The 22,859-nt window shown below is 45.3% G+C and overlaps 1 protein-coding gene across 1 annotated transcript; it reads right to left on the reverse strand.

Annotated features, from left to right (window-relative positions):
- Nucleotides 1–37: 37 nt before the first annotated feature.
- LOC138277487 (putative nuclease HARBI1) lies at nucleotides 38–22,859 on the reverse strand. Its single transcript, XM_069219228.1, has 3 exons — nucleotides 22,747–22,859; nucleotides 524–1,166; nucleotides 38–379 (listed from the first exon to the last, which is right to left on the reverse strand). Exons 1-3 carry the CDS (start codon nucleotides 22,857–22,859, stop codon nucleotides 38–40), a joined length of 1,098 nt encoding a protein of 365 aa, XP_069075329.1.

Raw genomic sequence — 22,859 nt, forward strand, 5'->3', positions numbered from 1 at the left:
ATACAACACTTGCATACACAGTCATCATACCCGTATGTCACTGGAAGTAGTGATTGTTGAGCTCAGTCTTAGAGTCAGCTGCACCCTCCTCATCTGCCTCCTCATCACTCTCCATGTCTACATTACCAGTCACTGGTCCAGCTGCCTCGTCATCATCAGCTAGCAATGGTATCTGGCGTCTCAGGGCTACATTGTGGAGCATGCAGCTGGCAACTATGATCTGGCATGCCTTTTGGGAAGAGTAGAAGAGGGCACCCCCAGAGGCGTCCAGGCACCTGAATCTGGCTTTCACAAAGCCAAATGTCCTTTCCATTACACGCTTCATCCTGATGTGAGCCTCATTGAAAAACGAGGTCATCTTCCGTGGCAGGGTAACACACTGGTGTCAACAGCCAGGGGAGGTTAGAACAGCCAAAGTCATCTGTGTGCACAAAGGTAGGCCCTGTACAACACAGGTACAGCCACATGGAACAATATGATAACAGGTGCCATGACAGAGAAACACATCCAAATGCATACATACCTCTGAGCCAAGCCCTCTCTGTGTGTAGTGTGCCATCATGTGCGGGACGTTGCTGTTCCTCAGAATGTAGGAGTCATTCACAGATCCTTGAAACTTGGCCCTCACTTGTGAGATGTACTGGTCTGCCAGACACACCACCTGAACATTAATCGAGTGGTAGTTCTTCCTGTTCCTATACACCTGTTCATTGGCACTGGGAGGGACCAAGGCTCTATGGGTGCCATCCATTGCCCCTATCACATGTGGAATGTGGCCCATGTCATAGAAGTCTGCCTTCAAATAGGCCAAATGCGCACGTTCGGGGACCCAAATGTAACCGTCTAGGTGTTTTAGTAAAGCATACAGTACATCCTTCAACACAAGACTGAACATGGGCTGTGGCATCCCTGCTGTCAAGGCCACTGTATTCTGAAAGGAGCCAGTGGCAAGAAAGTGTAGCACTGACAGAACTTGTACTGTTGGAGGGATATCATAGGGATTGCGTATGACAGGTGTATGATCAGGCTCCAACTGTGTACATAGATCCATGGTAGTCTTACGATTCAGATGATAGGTCTGGATAATATGCCTGTCCTCCATGGTTGCAAGGTCAAGAAGTGGACGGTACACTGGTGCATGTCTCAGTCTCCTCATGGCAGGGTATCTAGGATAGAGAGGAGAAAATGTTAAAAGTGATAAGCACTTCACACATGTAAGCAGAACATGTCATTCACACAAACCTAATACTGTAGACATGCATTGCACTGCTGAGACAAACTATGATGGGCATGCTGAAGCAGCTTGGACTCCATCCTTGCTGCACATTGCTGAACCTGTAAATCGTTTGTGACACACATCACATGTGTAATGTACCATATGTGGCACACTGACCTGTCCTGCACTGATTATGTATATAGTCATGCTATGCACCTATATAGTGACACCACCTATGTGCCTCTGAGTATCTGGACATGCACGTCACTCTGACATCCTGCAATATCACATCACTGTTTCATGCATGTGACATGTCTTTTGCAAAAACATGATGGCACAACATAGGCCCACTCTGCAATTTGGGCAAAAATGTATATGGTGCACTTATTTAGGTAGGCACGATATGTGCATAAGATGGCAGCTGCCTGTCCTGCTGCACTGGACAGTTGGAAGTGATGTAAGTCCGCCGGCGTATGTCATCATGGCGGTAGGTGGTTGCAACCGCTGTGCAACTTCTCATTGGTTAACATTGCTGCTTATGGGGGACTGGGGCCAATGTCATTTACCGCTGATGGTGATGGTCCTGTATGCAGCTGCCATAAGTGACATTTTCTGGAGCCTTGCCCACTTGACTCCTGACACTCTTGTAAGCAAGACCTCCATTACCTGGGCTGCTTTGTACTGTCTCTGGGAGTCATAATGTCACATCCTGCAAGTAATAGGGCCCCAGCCTTCACCCCAGAGGAGCTGGAGAAGCTTGTGGAAGGGGTCCTACCCTTGTTTGCACAGCTGTATGGAGCACCAGTGGAGCAGGTGAGCCCAATGCCATTGTCCTGTGTGATAGGGGTGTGTGTGATGGTGAATGGGGTAAGTGTACCGGCGAGGGAGTACATGCCTTTAAGGGGCATGAAGTGAATGGGTGTGAGCCAAGAGGATGGGTATTTGTGGGCACTTGGTGATTCTGATGTGCATTGTCCACTGCTGTTGGTATGGTGCCAGTGTACATGACTATCTCCTTCTGTCTGTGTCATCCATGCAGGTGAAGGCCCATCAGGAGAAAGCGATCTGGCGTGGCATCACCAAGCAAGTGCGGATCCTGGGTGTCCACAGCCGGTGGAGCACGCATTGCAGAAAGAGGTAGGAGGATCTGAGATGCTGGGCCCGAAAGACCGCAGAGGCTAAGATGGGGATGTCCTCCCAATGAGGGAGGGGTCCCCATTGGACCCTGACCCCCTTAATAGTCTGCATTTTGGTGGTAGCCTGCCCTAAAATGGATGGGCGTTTGAGGACAGCAGAGCAGCCACAAGGGGGTCAGTACTGACTGTATCCTGGGACTTGGATGATCTTAAATGGGATTAGGGTCCTCACTGCAGCCAGTGTGACATTGTAGTAAATGCAACATGTTATTTGACTATTGGAAATGGGTATAATGCACCCTGGCTGAGTATAATTTGTAACTATGTGGCCATGGTTTCTTGTCAGGGTATCTAAATCAATCAATCAATCAGACATTTGTAAAGCATACTACTCACCTGTGAGGGTCTCAAGGCACTAAGGAGGGGGGAAGGGAATGGGGGGGTGCTGTTACTGCTTGAATAGCCAGGTCTTGAGAAGTTTCCTGAAGGTAAGGAGGTCTTTGGTGTGGTGCAAGTGGGTGGGAAGAGTGTTCCACGCTTTGTCATCTTGGTGTGAGAATGATCTACCACCGGTTGTAGTTCTGCAAATGCGTGGTAAGGTTGCGAGGGCGAGGTCGATGGAGCGGAGATGTGGGGTTGGGGTGTAGAAGGAGAGCCGTCTGTTGAGGTATTCTGGTCTGGTATTGTGCTGTGCCCATATCTAGACCTCTCCATGTCTGGAATGTGGTGATGGTCTACTGACATAGGTACTTGTGTGACTCCATCCTGCCTATTCTATGGTTGTGAGTATTTGCATCACCATAAGCATTGCGGATGACCAGCTCCATCCATCTGAATTTGTGGCTATGAGGTGTCAGGCCACTCCTATCTGTGTAGAATACCTGTATATGTAACTGTGTGACTCTCATTTTATCACAGGGACTATATACACCATGTACTGGTAATGGCATTGACTGAATGTGGGGCAGCCATTACAGTTCCACCACAGATATGGCCTTCATGGGACAGGATTATTGGCCTGATAGCTGTATAGCCATATATAGGTCATCTGCTGACTGTAGGGTATGTATAAGTTGCCAAACTGGGATCCTGAGACATGTTCAAATGATGAGGTGTGGTTGCAAACATTGTGCATTTATAGGTGCTAGGCTTGTGGGGATGTAACCTTTAAACCAATGGGATGATACTAGAGGTGGTAAGTGCCTTGAGAGATCTTGTATTTGTCACCATGGTATGTATTTGGCATGTATGACAATGCACTAGCAATTTCAATGCTACATTGCTGAGTTACTGCCAACATCATGTCCTAATGGTTAGTTGGGGCACATCTGATGGGCCTGAGACTATATCTGCTTGCCTTGGACAAGCTGAAGTGGCAGATTAGGAGAGGCGTGGGTATTGCATGACACATGGGATGTTGATGTGATTCAAATGTTGCATTTAGTCTCCTCAGGCTGCCTTATGTAACAGTGGGATGTGTAATTGGAGTACAGGTAGTGGTGTTGGTCCATGTGTGCCTAATGCATCCATATATTTACAGTCTGAGATGTGTGTTGTCTGGGCTCTATTAAAGGCATTGTCATTTCTGGAGTGGTGTGTGTGTGAAGGTGGAGTTGTGATGTTGCAGAGTTCAACTGGTGTAACTGAGTGTATGGTGGTATTGTAAGTGGAGCATGATGTAATAGGTGTGTTCCTGAAGAATAGCTATTGTGACACTGCACTCAGTGATTGAGTATGGATATGTTATATGTGCTAGATGGGCCATTGTAGATGCACTTTGCAGTATGATATGTTGTGACATATGTGTTTGGTGACTGTAGATCTGGCTCTGTGATTGGATCAGGCTAATGACATGACTATACCTCAGACTCATATTGTGCACATCAGAGGAAACCTGTTTGGGTGTCTGACTTGCAACGGCTAAATCAGAGTTGATATATGTATTGACATCATTGTACAGAGTGCTTGGTCTTCAGTGTGCTGTGTGGTCCGAAAGTGAAGTTGTCTTCACTGTAATGGATATATGACAGAGGACACGGACTGATCAGGTGTTGTAACTGTAGAGGCCTGAAGTGTCTGATTCTGTCAACTGCACATCCAATGGGTGATAGGGGTATGGAGAGTTATGATGTGTATTCAGGTATTCAATTAGTACAGCATCCAGGGCATGCTGTGCCTGCAAACATGGATTTGGTTGTCATCATATGGATGACTCCAGTCTTAGATATTGATGTAGGTGTGAGGTTTGGCATACAGATGTGGATAGTAGTGACAAGTTGTGACATGATGTAGGTAATGTGTATTGGCACCTGCGATGGCCTAGCCAGGATATGGATTGTCACAGATGTGCATGTGTACCAGTGTCTATGAGAGGTATATGTTATCCCATATTTGCCATATCTCTTTCTCTCTCCCTTCCTCTCCATTTGTGTGCAGAAGCATCATCAGGCAAAGAAGCAAACGGGCACAGGAAGCTGCTATCAGAAAGAGCGAGGGACCCAGTGGGACAAAGGGTGAGGGGATTGCCATGGGGGAAACCTGATCTATCACCTCTTCTTTGGAATTCTCCTTCAGTAGACAGACCCTGGCAGTGGCAGACCCTTCTGGAAGCACACCAGCACCATCTTTGTCCGCAACCCCCTTACTACCACTGCCTCCCTGTAGCTCCTCATCAAGTAACCCGTGTCCGCTCATTCAGGAGGATCGGCATCTCCATCGCTGCAGGCACCTCTGCCCCTGCTCCTCTCAGCCCTGCTTCTCTCAGTGAGGAAGCTATTGACCTCCTGAGGTCCATCTCTGTGGGTCAGTCGACCAGCGTGAATGCCATCCAGGGACTGGAAGCTCAAGTTCAGCAGAGTAATGCATTCCTGGAGGGCATTCACGGTGCCCTGGCTGGCCTCTAGAGATTCGTTAATGCTCTGGCCTCCACACTGACGGCAGCCAGTCTTCCTTTGTCTACTGTCCCCCCTCCATCTACCCCTTCTTAATCCCAAACTCCTCTTCCCAAACCCAACCAAAGCAGACAGACACACAAGCATGCATCTGCCTCAACAGACAAGAGTACCACTGACAAACACAAGCACCGCAAGACCCACCACCGGCATGCACACAATAAACATTCACCTGCAGAGTCAGCAACATCCACTATCTACACTGACTCCCACACAACCCCCTCCTTCACAGACACTACACCAGACAAACCTGCAGCCACCACACCAACATGCACGGAACCAGCTACAACACCTGTCTTACCCACAGTCAGCACAATATCAGACCTGCAGCCATCCACCCCAGTCACCACATCTGCACTCACCACAGCCACCAACACCCCCACATGCAGCACATCCACCATACCTGCAGACACCACCCACAACAGACAGTCACCCATCCAGCCTGGCATCTCCCTGCACCTCCTCCCAAGACACCTAAACGCCTGCACTCACTCACCCAAAATACACCCAGCACACACAAGTAGTCAACGCATGTACTTGCACCCATGACATTAAACACATCTTACAACCACTCCCTCTCCCTCCACTCCCAAACCCTTTTGCCATGACAGCCCTGTGTGTCTAAGAAGCATTTCCTTTCAGAGTTTTTTCTTTTTTCCCAAATCCTGTACCACCCTGGGATACCCCCAAGCGCTCTTTGTCCCTCCACTAGTCCATCCCTTACACCTCAAAGTCCTCCCCTGCCCCCCTGCTAGTGCCCCTGCCGCTCCCCCTGCCAAGAAGTCTACCCCTCCCAAGCCCAGGCCCAAGGATCCCCCTCCAAAGCCCATGGACCACCCTCCCGAACCCAAATACAAGCCCAAGAACCCCCCTCCCAAACCCAAGCCCAACCCCCCCTTCACCCACCCAGAATCCCTGGGTGCCTGCGCCCATGTTGCCCCTACCCTGTAGAGGTCATATTGCAGTCAGGAGTCAAGTAGAGTCACACTCAGGTACCATTTGTGCCTTTAGCACTTTAGACTGGCCAATGGCCCTAGCATTGTAAATATTTTATATTTTAATCATATTCCTTTTTGTAATACCTCTGACCCAACCTGTTGAATTTGATGGCAACATACTTGCCCTGCTTTTCTTTCCACATGACTGTTTGGGAACTTTGGTTTGTGTGTGTGTGTGTGTGTCATGTGTATGTATGTGTGTGGGTTGTGCTGGCTGTTGTGTCTGGGATGCATGTGTGGGTGTGGGCCTGCCATTTGTCCCACTGTCATTGCTGTGTATTGTGTGTAGGATATGTTTGTGTTTGTTACATTCATGTATGTATGTGAATTGGGTATTGTTTGTGTTGCCATGTGTAATGGTGGTATTGTGCGCCCATGTGTGGTTGTTGTGTGTGTGTCCATGTGTGGTGATGGATATGTCGTATGCATTGTGTGGGGTGTGAACGTGGTGTGTCATGTGCTTCATTGTATGGCAGTGTGATTGTGTTTATTGGTTGTCAGGTGTTGTTATATGTTGTTGTTAATATGTGTTGTCATGTGGAGGTGTGCAATGACATTGCTTGGCATAGCGTTTGTGTAGTTGCAGTTGTGATGTTGTTGTGTGAATCTGTGCTGTTTTTTATGGTTGTGTTAGACACTGCCGGTGCTGTGTGTCTGTGAGTTGGTGTGTGTATGGCACTTGTGTGTTGGCCTTAATGTGTGTAGTATGGGTGTGCGTGTATGTAGTGTGTGTGTGTGTGCGCGCCCGTATGGGTGTGTGGTTACGTCTGTGTCGCAATTGCAAGCTGTCCTGGATGTGTATGTTGTGTGTAGGTTGGGTTTTCCCTCCAGTGTGAGGTAGGTGTGTGTACTTGCAGTTGTTGTCTTTGTTGCTGGTTCCGCAGTCGTTATATCAGAAGAAGTAGTGGGAGGACTTCCAGTTCAGGATCTATGGTGGCTCCAGACAAGTATGTGTTCCAGAAGGTGAGTGCATCATTTTATAGAGTTGGTTTCTACCAGGGTTTTCGTGGAGGGGCGCCCCCCACAGAAACCTTGGCAGTGTGCAGTTTCGTAATGTGTCCGGGGGAAACATGCTCCCTGCCGGCCTGAAGGTATCTACCGCTGTGCGCGACAGCATGTCCGCACTGGAGGTACTGGTGGTTGTTTGGCTGTGTTCTGTTGGGGAGACCTCATGGTCAAAATTTGGCAGTCTTCACCCTGGTCCATTGGAGGTACGACTGCCACCGCCATCATGGCGGTCTTAAGACTGCCAAACTCATTGTTCCCTTTGTTCAAAACCTGAGGCGCTGTTCGCAGAGCTGAGAAAAGATACCACATTTGTGTGACTTTTAGAATAGATAACATGAATTAATGTAATTAAATTGTCCAGGTACATTTGCTCAGCCAATTTCGGTTTCTGGAAAATATTTGTGATGACAGGTGATGTCAGCTATTACAGGTTAATTGTGTTTGCTTCTATGAAATGTGGTGGTGTTCATGGTATTGTTATAGACACTTGCTGCAGGAAGAAATGTGTCAGAGAATGAGCCTGCTGTTTATTTTATTTAGGTATTATCTAGTATTAAGGAGTACATTTTGTTCTAAATGCCAACAATTACAATGTATTATTTTTATTTGGAACTATTGGAAGAGAAGGTGGAAGTGTCAACAGTTTAAGATGCAAATAATTTATCGGAATTTGTTTCTGTAAGATGAACTCTATTAGTACTCTTTCATTATGAGTTAGTGGGAATTTGGACAGGCTTAATGGGGGCTGGAATCTCCAATTCCGGCTGGTATCTTTGCAACAAGTTATGGCTATTCCAAGTTTTCATCCCAGAATGAGGAATAATTGCACGGAACTAGAAGTACTGAAGGTCATATTTACAAGTGACTTGTGCCGTCAGTGCACACTTTTTGTGATGCACTGGCAGCATGAGCTTCAGACCCATATCTACAATGCCATGCAAAGCCAGTTTCCATTCCTTTTCACAGCCTTGCAGATATAAAGTAAGGCTACACAAGTTGCTGCGTTGCATTACTCTTTGTTCCACGTGCTTTGTGGTGGGTGTTCCACACAACACCTATGGATTTTAATGCATTCTCTGATTTACAAGGTTTTGTAAACTTGGAAATGTGTCAAACGCATACACCTCCCCAGGGAAGGCATAACAAGAAAAAATACCTTAATTTCTCCTATTTTTAGAAGGACAGGATCTCCATTTACTGCTTTTGTGCCTCTTCCTGCAAAAAAACAATCATTCCTGAAAAGCAGACACCCATGCAAGCCAACTGTGCTCCAGCGCAGTGGAAGAGGACAGAAATTTGCCACATCTCATAAATACAGTGCATTCCTGCCCTTTTTTTTTTACACAGGGAAGCACAGCTGTGTGGTTTACTGTACATTTCCTCCCAATCTGTGGAAAAATCCTCTGTTGTTAATGCTTTCTGTGTGACGGGTCAAAGTGTTAGGAAGAGGGCAGGTGGAGAGTGAGGACATGAGGGTTAAAGGGATGGGCTGGGGTCTGGTTGTTTAGAGCATCCTCCTGTCTGTGTAGAGGAAACATTGACTTTTTCCCCTGTGCCAGGCTGTGCTGCTGTCCATAGGAGAGAGATCCAGTGTCCTGATTTAATGGGTCTGGAGTTTGCAGGCCTTGATCTATCGGGTTTGTTGGCACAGTAATTCTGGGCCTAGAGACACTTGAAAGTACTGGTAGCATACCTCAACCACGAGATATCACTCCTAGGTAGCAATCCAGGAGCGTTGTGCCTTCATGTTGTCAGATAACTTTTTGGGAAGGTGGAAATGTCTTAAATGTTGTTTGAATTGTGTCTCCAGTTAGTATGAATGATTATTTGCTTTGGGTATCCCCAAAAAGGTAATGTTATAATGTCAATAATTTGCAAACCTTTGGTGGCCAGATATTGATAGAGGTCAAATTTGAAGTATGTTCTGTGAATAGTGACACAATGTCATCGAATGTTTGCCACCATCAGACCTTGACAATGCATGTCAGATCTGTTGTACAATATGAATTCAGACTAGTAAAGTAATTTTGATCGACTAGTGGCACATTAATGTATGTATGTTGAATGAGCATTGCAGTGACAATAAAGTCCATTATATATTTACTACCCAATAGCACAATTGGAGGTGGAGAGAAGGAAATCACATTGTAGGAAATTGCCCTTTGTGTGTAGTCTTCCTCAATTCATTCCTTTTCCTGGACCCTATATTCATGCTGGCTTTAGAATGCTGTGCCCTGGCTAAGCAGTAGTAAAGTGTCTATGCTCACCCTTTAAACATAGTTGAATTTATATGGTCCTAAGAGGTATATTTAACTTGCCTATGAGTCGCAAGCATATAGTACAAAATGTACCTAAGGGCCTTGACGTTAAATACCATGATTGACCTGCAGCACCTATTGTGCCATCCACGATAGTGGCAGTGCAAACATGGCTTAAGGCCCACCATTGTAGCCCAACTGTAACAGTGCAAAACGTAATAATAATAAAAACTTTTTTGACAGGTAAACCCTCCCTTTTTAATATTTCCAGCTCACCTGTGTGTAAGCCTTGTCACCCACAAGGTAGGGTGCATGTTATTAAAAATAAAACACATGTAGAAACTTAATAGTACCATGTCCCTACAGTGACAAGGCCCTAAAAGTAATTTCTAACATGGCAGGCAAACCTGTCCTATGTAGAAAATCAGAGTAAAGATTAAAATGCTATCAATGTATCCCGGGATTTGGGCCAGCTAGAAAAATAATTACACCATTAATTTAATACCAATTCAGAGGTGAAGTTGGGTCATTAATAAATATTAAGGAAACCAACTTTTACCCTCTGTCTTACTGAACTTCCATAAGGTTAATTAGCTCGAGACTCTTCCATCTCCCGGCCTGTGCTCAGCATTGAATAGCTATGAAAATGGTATGAACAAGTTATGAAATGCATCCCAGCAGCAAACAATAGGCTGGCCTGAATGGGCAGAGGCAATGCCTCTGAACTCCACATAATATGCAGGTTGGGGGTTTGTGTGTATCCTTTTTAACACTATAGTGTCAAATGCTGATTAACAAGTCTGTTGAGCCACATGTAACACATGGGTCACACTTGAAATGGGCAGAATTATTTTCTATTCACTGTCTTTTTGCTAGAAGACCCTACGTTTGTTCTACCAGACTTCTGTTTTGGATTGTGGGTACAGTGCCTGGCTAAAACTGAATTTTAGTGTTAGATGTAGGAGGGCACTAGGACACTTAGGGCACTCAGACACATAGTAAAGACACATAGTACACTTCCCACACACACACCTCCAGCCCTCAGAGCCCAAGATTAGCATGGCCGAAGGCTTTTGTCATCTTCAATTTGCTCTGACACATTCCATTTTTAGCCTGTTTGCCATACGATAAACCAGAACTACTGCAAATGTGATTAGGATTGGCCAGGGAAACTTTTACCCCGTGAGTTACATCATGTCTAGAAGGCACCCCCAAATACTAGCTATCACCAGGCATAAATGGGCATTTCCAGGCACCCTCTCAAAACACTTTCTGGACTTCAGAAGAGCGCTGCACCTGCTGTCTGTGGTCTGAGAGGGACCCTAGAAGACTGGGCACACACCCTTTTGTGCCCAGGACAGAGAAGTGGACTTTCAAGGGTTAGTTGGCTGACATTCTGTATAGCTACAGAGAGACAACAAGCTGTAAGAAGCCTATTCCTGGGAGTACCCAGCTGACCATTGGCTACTGAACCTAGACTGACCCTGCTAGTGGATGCTGCATGACACATTGTGAATGTCTAATGGAGCTTTAGAAAGCTATGCAAGTGGTGGATTTGGACTTAAAAGACATATGGCCTGCTTTATATGTTGGCAGAGCGGGAACTCCACTGCAACGGTGACAGAGTCCCCTACTCACCAACATAATCGTCTGCTCATCTGATTTAAATTCGGGTGAACTATAGTTTGATGACTGCAGATTACTCTTTCTTCATGTGGCCAAACCTCCCCAATGAACCGATGGAGTAAGAGCCATTGGAGGTTTGGTTGTATGTCTTCCCACCTAATTTAGATGGGTGGACACATAGCTGTTTTTCAACGCCTGTCACAACAAGGAAAAACCTGACGGTACAAGACACAGAAAAGTGCTCAATACACCCCATCCATGGCGAGGAGAGCATTTTTTGGTTTTGTTTCAAGAAATAATTTGTGCTTTGAGATTTTCTTTTTGAAAATAAAAAAAAATTGCACATTTTGACATACTGCTCTGACATGTTGATGGAGCCGTACATCAAACATACAATGCATTGGCAGGAACCGCTGTGATGGCTGTTCTCGTCAGTGCTTGAAATGTCTGCTGTGACTGCAGACATTTCAAAATTTGGCAGGCAGCGCCTCCATCAGGGCAACAGAGTAAACTGGAGGATAAATGTGCTGCCCGCCAAAATACAAGTCGAGCCCTAAAAGAGAAGGTAAAATATTTTACCAGGATGACACATGATCCATCGCAGTCATCCTAAAATTGTGCCTACATCCTGATTTACTGATACCATTGGCAGCCATTGGTTCTCAGTGCTCTTTGGCACTCTTATTTTCATATTCAATTTTTAAAACTTGCATCTCTATTTCCTCTTATTGCATTTTTGTCTTTTTGGTGTCATTTTGTTTATTACATTTTACTCTTCTTATTTGGTTTTGTATTTGTTATTGTTTTGTGTTTTTAACAATTTACACATTGTCCTAAGTTGAGCCTGTGCACCTTGTGGCACAGCTACCAGGGCATTGAGCTCAGATGACTTTAGTTACTTCGAGGGTTCACCTGTCAAGTGCTGTGGTAATTCCTTGAGGTAGGAATAATAATTCATTTTCTTATACATATCAAAGAAAGTCTACAATGTGTTATTGTTTGTGAAATGTACATCGGACTATTAAAAACATACTGTTGAATACAACTGCACTAAACATGTTGCCACTCCTCCTTTTCTAGAGGGAGAACTCCAGAAACTCAAGTGTGCATCTCGTGTTGACAAACAAAGGAAGAAAAACATTTATTTTCAATTTGTGTATGAGTTGTAGTACAAATTGCACATTAGGGCTCTCATTTTGAGGTTGGCCGGCAGAAAAGGCCGCCCGCCAAGCTCTTGCGGTCAGGTCACCGCCAGTGCGGTGATCTTCCTGCTGCCCCTATTACGAGTTTCCTGCTGGGTTAGCAGGCGGAAACAGAGTTTCCGCTCGCTGGCCAAGCATGAAACAGCCCACAACACTGATGCCGGCTTGTAATCGAGCCGGCGGTAATGTTGTGGTGCATTGGATGCAACAGCACCCGTCGAGCTTTTAGCGCGACAAGGCTTTCATGGGGGCCCCTGCACTGCCCATGCCAAGTGCATGGGCAGTGCAGGGGCCCCCATAGGGCCCCCTGTACCCAAGTCTCTGCCAGCTTTTACTAGGCAGTGGTACTGCCATGCAGAAGCTGGAGGAGAGGGGACTCCTAATCCCCAGGGTGGCGCTGCATGCAGGAGTCCTGGCAACGCAAGTCCCTCATGTGGTGGGATCTGGTGGTGCCGGCGGTCCGACCATGGCGCTTTCGCGATGGTCATAATGTGGAAGTGGGACCATTGCTTTGGCGGCGGTGAGACCATCACTGCCAGTCTGGCGGCCCCAGGACTTAAGTGTAATTAATAATTAAAAGAGTTTCATAATTACAAATACGTTTAACAAGTGAGTATGGCACAGGACGGCTTCTTCCGAGCAAACTACTTGTTTAGAGAGTGATGAGTTGTAACATATGTGGAATCAGGAAAATATTGACCCATAAGGTGAAACAGTTGGATTTTGAAAGGTTTGTTATTTCAAGTGTTTAGTGAAGATGAAGAAATGACAAATGTACTGAAATAAAGAGAGATTGACAAGATTGTGTAGAAGATGACCATGTAGTAGAATAAATATCTCATTCTTATGGGTATCTTTGAGATTACTGGCCGTTGATGATGGCCAGTGCTGGTGCTGGAATCAATGCATTCATACTGGACCCGAAAGCCTTCGGACATTTTCAAAAATATAAACATTCACAAGCAACCCATAACAAATTTGGAAGAATGCTGTGGTATTCTTTCTCACTGCCTAGAGAAAGCAATTACTTGACTGTGATAAAGATAGATAGACCAGTAACCTAAAGGCCTATGGGAATCATATCATTGTTGAGTGCACTGTTCCTGAAAATATTTCCTGATCGTGTCCACCCAAATTAACACAATGAAATATGCTAATTGTCATTGACAACTTAGGAACTAACAGATATATTGTAATAGCAAGCTTAGTAAGATGTTGGTTGTAATAAATTGATTATATCAGAACATTCTTTTAACAATTACCTCGCACCACTCCCCCTGTTCCTCTGCACAACCATATATTTTTTTCTTTTGGTCTTTACTCATGTCATCTGGACAATCTGAACAGGTTATGCACTTGGCCACTAAGAGCAAGCTCAAATATTGCTCAGCATGCCATCAATTACCCCCACACAAGTAAGGCGAGAGGATCTCAAAATGGCAAGTTTTATTGTATGCATTATCTGGTCAGTCATGGGGACTCTTGTTTTAAACGGATTCCCTACATCAGGCACCCACACATAAACAATTCCTCCAATCAGGTCCAAAGGGCCAATTCTGGCATGCTAATCAGGACCAGAGCACTGGCATTTAGAAGCATACTGTACCATAACCCATTCTGGATACATCATAAGTGATACTGAACCAATTAATATCAAGTGCTAGATATAACAGCTCAATAAAACATCAAGACTCTCTGCCTGACCTAAACAACCTTAAGTGACCTCATACCAAACTTAGCAGAGACCTATGTTCGACCTTCCAAATTGTGCTCGCCATCATCTAACCCAAAAACAAATATTTTGAGGGCTGATCCTTTTACTAATAAAGCATATTACATTGACCCTCACCTCTGCTTCTCACCCAACTTGAACCCAAATATTTGACACTGAGCAAAGCACTAAAGTATCACCTGTTCACTTTATCTTAGGAAACTGGTCTACTGTGCGGAGATGATAGACTTCTCTTCCAATCGCTACCTCTCTGTCTCTCACCCTTCCGAGGTCACACCATAATTACATTTCACTCCCATCATTCCTGGAAGCCCACACAACATGACCACCAAATAAATTAAATGTACGACAAAGTTTCTCCATCCCATCTACATCTTCCTTCTAGTATTTTGCCACCCATGTGAAGCAAACCTATAAGTGACCATTCACAAGCTGGGAAACCACATGTACTCCCAACACAGTGCCTGATTCACAATGGTAAATTCACACTTTTGTGTAAGTTATGATTGTTTGCTATTAACAAAGGTAATTTACTAGTAGTATCTTTATGACTGAAGAGTCTCCAGACATAAAAGGATAGGACTTCCCCATCTTTTTATGTGCAGAGACTCTGCAGACATGAAGATACTACTAGTAGAATACCTTTGTGAATTAGAAACAATCGTAACCTCACACAAAAGTGTAAGTTTACAATTGTGAATCAGGCCCATAGACTGTAGCTAATGAACAAGCTTTGTTTAGACCTCGTCCATGAATTTATACTCCAAGCACTTCTATCTGCTATCTTAAGAAACAGCTGCAATTATGTTAATGTTTGGTGAAAGCAAGCAGTTGTTCACTATGTACCCATCTTGAGTGTGTTATGTTGGTCCCCTCAAACCATTGGCCCCTGTCTACATAGGGTCAAATAAGTACCTCAACCTCCTCTCCCTACTGTTATCCACCCCCACCACCCTCTACATTTATCCTTCCCATACTGAAATTGAAAAGAAATTACTTGGAGTCATGCAACCACCTAAACCGCATTCTCGTCATACCTTCCTCCTCACCCTCCCACCTTCCTAAGGCTCTGCGTATACCTCCTGCGCAAATTTGCAAACATAATACCTGGCGCTCTTCCTAGTCAGACACACAAACCTCTGTATATATCATTCCCCAGCCCAAGCTAACAAATACATGTGTCCCCTCCTGTCACTCACTGCAACCCATTCCCACCACACTTTGGGGATGATTTAAAGAAAGTGGAGCTGCATCCAGTGCAGCGCCTCTTTCTTTGCTGCCCTTACCGCCCCTCTACCACCACTATGTGTGCACCATATTTAAAATACAGCTCACCATGGCACAGGGTAGGGGGCAATACCGTCTTAATTTTTTACACTATGATGTACTCTGCAGGAGTAGTACCAAAATTAGGCAGGACTCCTGCAGAGTACATAGGGGCCCATTGTGTGCAATGGCATAACGCCTCTGAGTAGGCAATAAAAGTGCAGAAAAAAATCTGTTAGATTTCTTTGTGACATTTTGTCGGCACCCCCTATCAGGGGAACTCCCCCTTTGCATACATCATGCCTGGTGCAGGCATAATGCAGCGCAAAGGGTTACAAAGTGGCTCAATGCATGCATTGCGCCACTTTGCAAATATAGAGCGGCATTTTTGGCCTTCTAAAGCCACATTAGCTTAAAAAAATGAAGCTAATGTGTTGTTAGGTGGGCGCTAGGGGGCTCTTAAATTAGCTCCTCTGTGCCGTCCCAACTCCTGTCTCTCAGTCAGCTGAGTTCTGTCACCACGTGGATCTGGGAAAGCCACTTGTTAGCGTGGCTTGCTTTTGTTTGTCAACAAAGAGGAGAAGGAGATAGGAGCAGGCAACATGCCATCCACATTCTCTTGTCTTTCACCGATCTGTGGAGAATCAGGAGAAGTGGTAGAAGGCAGGAGAGGCCGTCTGCTGCCATTTTGATCAGTAGTAAAGCAGGCCAGGCTAGGTGGTGGAAAGCAGGAGAATGGATCAATTCTCTTGGTGACATCACAACAGTGGGAAACAACTAACCAGATTTCAATCCAGGTATTCATGCTAATGGCTTTCTAAGAAAGCCCTGCATACCTGTAAAACCAAATAATCTCAGCAACAATTTGAACATACACTTCTTTCTGAGAACATTACAAAACAAGTCTTTTGCGCACTTTTGTACTTGCTCAAATATCTGTGAGACATTTTGACAACATAACAAGAAACGAGCGTTTCGATCTCAGCTGGCATTTTAAACGTGACTGTCACATATTCAATTGCAGCAGAGTTGCGCACACAATGAGGCAAATAGTTTCACATTTTCGACAACATCTGTGCTCGAGAAAACTATGCCAGCTGTGCCGGAATGCCATCTAAATTCTCAAACCAATTTGTTTTGAAATGCATTATGAAATGGATTTAAATCATGTGAAAATGGCGGTGGATGGCATACAAAGACATCACTATAAAACCTGTTATCTAGCCTGGGTAATTTCACGCTACTTCATAACGGTAGTCAATGAAGAAAAGCCGCTCACTTTCACGAAACCATTTCTATTTCAAAGACTGAGCACACAATGTAAACAGGACAGTGGGATGACGTTTATATGAATAGAAGTATTTTTCAAAACAGATTTGAAAAGGAACTGGGAAAAAGCATGCAATGAAGAGTACTACTGGAATCAACTAAGAATATAAAACAAAGTGTTATCCTACATATGTATGTGACCCTTCAACTCTTCCAACCTTATGCACTCTATTTTAAACTGTGTTAAATTACGACAAACCGTGGCGCACTAATAAAATGTTAACAGCTTTATTGTCATTTAAAGCAATGTTTCTTCTGGTTTTAGCTCCAAGAAAGGACTAAACATCAACTGGTGCATAATGCAAACACATGACATTGTGGCCCATATTTATACTTTTTGACGCAAAACTGCACTAACGCAGTTTTGCGTAAAAAAAATTAGCGCCGGCTAACGCCATTCTGAAGCGCCATGCGGGCGCCGTATTTATTGAATGACGTTAGCCGGCGTTAGCCGCCGGCGCCGTCTGGTGTGCGTTAAAAAAAACGACGTACACCAGGCAGCGCCGGCGTAGGGGGATATGGGGCTTGGGCATCAAGAAATGGGGCAAGTCAGGTTGAGGCAATTTTTTCGCCTCAACCCGATTTGCGCCATTTGTTTTCACTCCCAACCCCCATAGAAATGACTCCTGTCTTAGCAAAGACAGGAGTCATGCCCCCTTGCCCAATGGCCATGCCCAGGGGACTTCTGTCCCCTGGGCATGGTCATTGGGCATAGTGGCATGTAGGGGGGCACAAATCAGGCCCCCCTATGTCACAAAAAAAAACACAAAAAAAACACTTACCTGAACTTACCTTAATGTCCCTGGGATGGGTCCCTCCAGCCTTGGGTGTCCTCCTGGGGTGGCCAAGGGTGACAGGGGGTGTCCCTGGGGGCATGGGAGGGCACCTCTGGGCTCCTTCTGAGCCCACAGGTCCCTTAACGCCTGCCTTTTGCAGGCGCTAAAAAACGGCGCAAAAGCGGCCGTACATCGGTTTTTTTGACCCGCCCACTCCCGGGCGTGATTTTTGCCCGGGAGTATAAATCTGACGCACATGCCTCGGAGTCGATTTTTTAGACGGGAACGCCTACCTTGCATATAATTAACGCAAAGTAGGTGTCCACGCTAAAAAATGACGCTAACTCCATGGACTTTGGCGCTAGACGCGTCTAACGCCAAAGTATAAATATGGAGTTAGTTTTGCGTCAAAATTGCGTAAAAAAAAACGATGCAATTCCGGCGCAAACGGAGTATAAATATGCCCCTGTGTCTCTTAAAAAAACATTTTGATAGGCGTGGACTAAGTGGAGTTCAAGTTGTAGTTTCGTAATCACTAAGCACTTATGCATACAAGACATTAGCTGTTGACTATACAAATAAATAATCAGCCACACACTTCTTACCATTGACCCACACAGAACATCGTATCTAACACAGCATGCACAAAACACACACATGCACATAATAAAGCACACAAAGCCACACAACACTCCAAAAAACACATCTCAACACAAACAACACACAATCCCAACACTTCAAAAAATCTTGAACACACAATTGTCCATCACACAACACACACCCCACCACTTTCAAACAAAAGAGCTGCACACAACCTCGCACACTCGCTAAACAACACAGGTAGCCCAAACAGCACACATACAGACACACAACTAATGTCAGCCAGGGACACCTCCATACTAGGGAAAGAAATGCATAACAAAGACTTAAAGAGGAAACCAACAACATTTTGGCTCAAATTATTATTAAATCCAATAAATTGGAAAAACAAATGCCAGAGGCCAGTCCATAATTAACAGTACCAATGCACAAAGTGCACATATGTGTGCTCCTTACTGCCATGTAACCTCCACAGATAAGGGCATCTATGTGACAGGCACGCACCTCAGGGGTTATCTGGGAGGTGGTGGTGGAGAGGGGTATGGGTTTAGGTTTTGAAGGGGGGCCGTTGGGATCTGGTTTGGGGACGGGAGTCTTGTCTTCATCTTAGGTTTAGAGGAGGGTTGAGTTTTCTTAGGAAGGGAAGACGTCTTGGCATGAGGAAGGATATGGGTACTTGCAGGTGGGGCAGGGGAGGTCTTGGAGATCGAAGGGCCGGACTTGGGGAGGGACACAGAACATCTAGGGGGTATCACAGGGTGGGGGAGGAGTAGGGAAAAGGGCAAACTCTGAAGGAAAGCTTTTTTAGGCACACGGGGATGGCCATAGCAAAACGGTTTGGGTGTGGAGGGAAAGGGAGTGGTTGTCAGAGGTGTTGTGGATGTAATGGGTGCATGTTTGTGTGAGGTACGTTTGTGGGTGATGGGTATTTTTTGGGTGGATGAGTGTGGGCGTTTATGTGTCCTGAAATGAGGGGGGTGGAGGTCCTGGGGAATGCCGTAGTGGATGGGTGACTGTTTGGGTGGTGACTGCAGGTATGGTGGATGTGCTGCATGTAGGTGTGTCAGTGTTTGTGGTGTCTGTGGGTGTGGTGACTGGGGTGGATGTCTGAGGGTCTTCTGTGGTGCTGTCTGTGGGTAGGATTGGTGCGGTGGCTGGATCAGTGAATGACGGTGTAGTGTCTGCAGGTGTGTCAGGTGTGCTATCAGTGATGCCTGGGGTAGTGGGGTTGTCAGGGCAGGTTGTGACTGTTGCTGGGCGTGCATTTGAAGGTTGCTTGTGTGCATGCCAGTGGTGTGTCTTGTGATGCTTGTGTTTGTCTGAGATACCCTTGGATGTTGAGGTGAATATATGCCTGTCTGTCTGTGTGCTTTGGCTGGGTCGAGTAAGATGGGTTTGGGTTTGGGAAGAGGAAGAGGAAGGTGGAGGGGGGACAGGAGGCAAAGGGTAACTGGCTGCCATCACTGTGGAGGCCAGAACCTGAAGGATCTCTGTAGGCCAGCCAGTGCACCATGAATGCCCTCCAGGAACGCATTACACTTTTGGATCTGAGTTGCTAGTCCCTGGATGGGATTCACGATGTTCGACTGACCCACAGAGATGGACAACAGGAGGTCAATAGCCCCATCACTGAGGGCAGCACGGCCGACAGGGGACGGGGCAGAGGTGCCTGAGGCAAAAGAGACGCCCACCCTCTTGAGTGAGCAGGCACGGTCAACCGGGTGGGGAGCCACAGAGGACGGTGGTAGTAATGGGGATGGCAGACTTAGATGGTGCTGGGGTGGTCCCAGATGGGTCGGCCTCTGCCATAGAGTGTCCGCTAGAGGAGGATTCTGAAGATGAAGATGTGGATCTTTTCTTCCCCGTGGCACTCCCCTTGTCCTCTGGGCCACTGGTTCCTTCGGTATCAGTGGTATCAGCATTTCGGGTCCTGTGGCCAGCAGCTTCTCCACTCTGCTATGTCCCGTCTGCTTCTCCTGCCAATGCTGATGCTGTGAAACAGAGAGAGAGGTATGGTCATCACATTCTTTACATACACATACATTATACCAGACACAACAGTAACATACCATCTATGTGTAAAGCACCCCCAGGTAGGAATCATTTTTAGCCAACATCATGTCACAACAACATACTTCCCACAACCCTATATGACAACAATGCCACACCCAACATAAGCCTACTACATGACCTCTACATCACCAACCTATCAGTACAGCTATAACAAACACTATTCCTGCACAAGATGATTTATCAACATAAAAAGCATGTCCCTATACAGAGTGTCACTTTGAAACAACAAACCATCAGTGGAAATCACTGTTCACTTTGATTTCAAAATCATACCTACTCCAAATCTACACTTGCTCAGTCCATTGCAAGCCCTCATGTTCTATGAAAGTTATCTCATCACATTCCAATTACACCACAGCATTTTGCTTACCCATCACATCTCTAAAATGTAACTATATCTAAAACATTCACTATGCCAAATAACTCAGATCCATCTACACCATTTGGCATATTCAATTTTGAAGTATAATAGACTCCCAAACCATTTCTCCTCCACATGCATCAATTGTTTTTTTGCAAATGATTGCACATACATTCAAGACCTATTCATCTCAGTCATTCTCACATTGAAAACAAAGTCATGTACAGCAATAGGGGTCTACTTAGCACACGGGATACACCCACAGACAACCACAGGGAGCATCCCAACACCTTCGATACAATGGTCACCTGTTGTGTGCATGAAGACCATACAATTCCACTAATCATGGTGAGCAGCAACCTCAAGAGATCCAGATCAAATAACCAACATCACTATCAACATTTCATACATGAGTCACCTCACATCTATGGAGTACAGTTACACTGACATAAACCACTTCTAAAGTAACCATGATTGACACATACGCCTAGAGTCCAGCAATTTGAATAACAACATATATTATTCCACCAACATGTAATTGTCAACTACAACACCTGCAACTCTATGTAGTCATGGTTAACTGAGCTTATCCATACTAGAATACTTTAAAACATATTCACAATAGCAAACGTAATTATGCCAAACCTAAATCTTAAATCTAAAAAATGGCAGGAAGTACCAATGTACCCATGATGTTGACAAAAAACAGTGTATGTTGTACCTATATAGGAGATGTCCTGCCCTATGTAGCAGGGGCAAAAAAATGGCTAAATGAATAGCAGGCTGTCCACTTATCTTCTCAAAAACACGAACATGGTACAGATAGTCTGAACTCACATGTCTATGATATGTCTTGCACTAGGAATATATAATTACCACCATACTTTTCATCATGTAGGATGCCCATCCTAATCAAACATCACATTTGCCAATGTAAAGTCCACACTTAACAATGGGGACACCTCCTCACACCTCTGAGTAAGTGTAGCAAGTATGCCATGTGAAATATCTGAATGAGATAACACCCTCACATGAAGTTGACATCTATTTCACAACTCAGGAATATTTGGCCTGTTTATCACCTTTCACACCCTATGTTGCACATAGAACTAGATCCAGTGGAATAGGAATGGACTGAGACCAGAGAGCTGGACAACTTACCAGGATATTTGGACTATGGATCAGTAGGTGGGACGGATGACACAGGAGGATCCACATATGTATAGCACTGTAGAGGCACACATATGACACAGTTACATGTACATCACCACATGCTGTTATACAATAAGCTTAACATAGGTGAGTGGTATATTTCTCTATACACAATACCATGTCCATAACTGTGTACTGTACTTCTATGCATTCCTAGGAGACCCTTTACCTTTAGCACTTACCACTTTGTTACAGTTTAGATACTTACACATCAGACACTGAACTGGCAGAGGGATTTAAATGTCAGTCGTCAGTACCCACCCCCTTGTGGCTGCTGTGCAGCTTTCAAATGTCCATCCAACTCAAGGTAAACCACCACCAAAATGCGGGCTGTTAGGGGAGTCACGGTCTGACGGGCATTCCTCCCTGATTGGGAGGACATCCCCAGCTGGGCCTCCACGGTCTTCCGGGCCCAGTGTCTCAGGTCCTCCTAGCACCTCCTACAGTGGGTGCTCCACCGGCTGTGTACCCCCGGGTCCACACTTGCTTGGCGATGGCATGCCAGATTCCTTTTCTTGATGGGTGTTGACCTACATGGATGACACAGACAAAAAGAGAAAGTCATGTTCACATACACAATACCAACACAAGTGGTCAAAACAATTAAGTCACAGTAAGTAGGCAAACATTTCCACTAAGTTCAAACACCTTCACAATTTAGCATCTGCAGGCAGCCCATATGTGTGTGTCCCATACAACATGCATGATCAGAACCTGGTATTGACTACATGCATATGACCAGGCCACATGATTGTACGTAACATGGAGTGTCTACAAAAACATTTCTTGCACCATCATTGTTGTCCATGCTGCAATCTATGCTGTGAATAAATTAAGTTACATTACGCACTATCTACCATGTGACAATACTGTATGTCTGCCTAAGCAAATGTACACATTTCTATACACCTAGACATGAGTTGCAAAACCTTCACTAATTCACATTTCAGGTACACCATCATATACTCCAACTTTCACACTGTGGTATACCAATGGTCTCACCTGCTCCTCTGGTGCGCCATATAGCTGTTCATACACGGTAGGACCTCGTCAACAAGCTTGTAGAGCTCTTCTGGGGTGAAGGCTGGGACCCTATCACCTCCAGGATGTGGCAT

This window comes from Pleurodeles waltl, chromosome 2_2 (assembly GCF_031143425.1).
Source record: "Pleurodeles waltl isolate 20211129_DDA chromosome 2_2, aPleWal1.hap1.20221129, whole genome shotgun sequence".
In the NCBI taxonomy this organism is placed as follows: Eukaryota; Metazoa; Chordata; class Amphibia; order Caudata; family Salamandridae; genus Pleurodeles; species Pleurodeles waltl.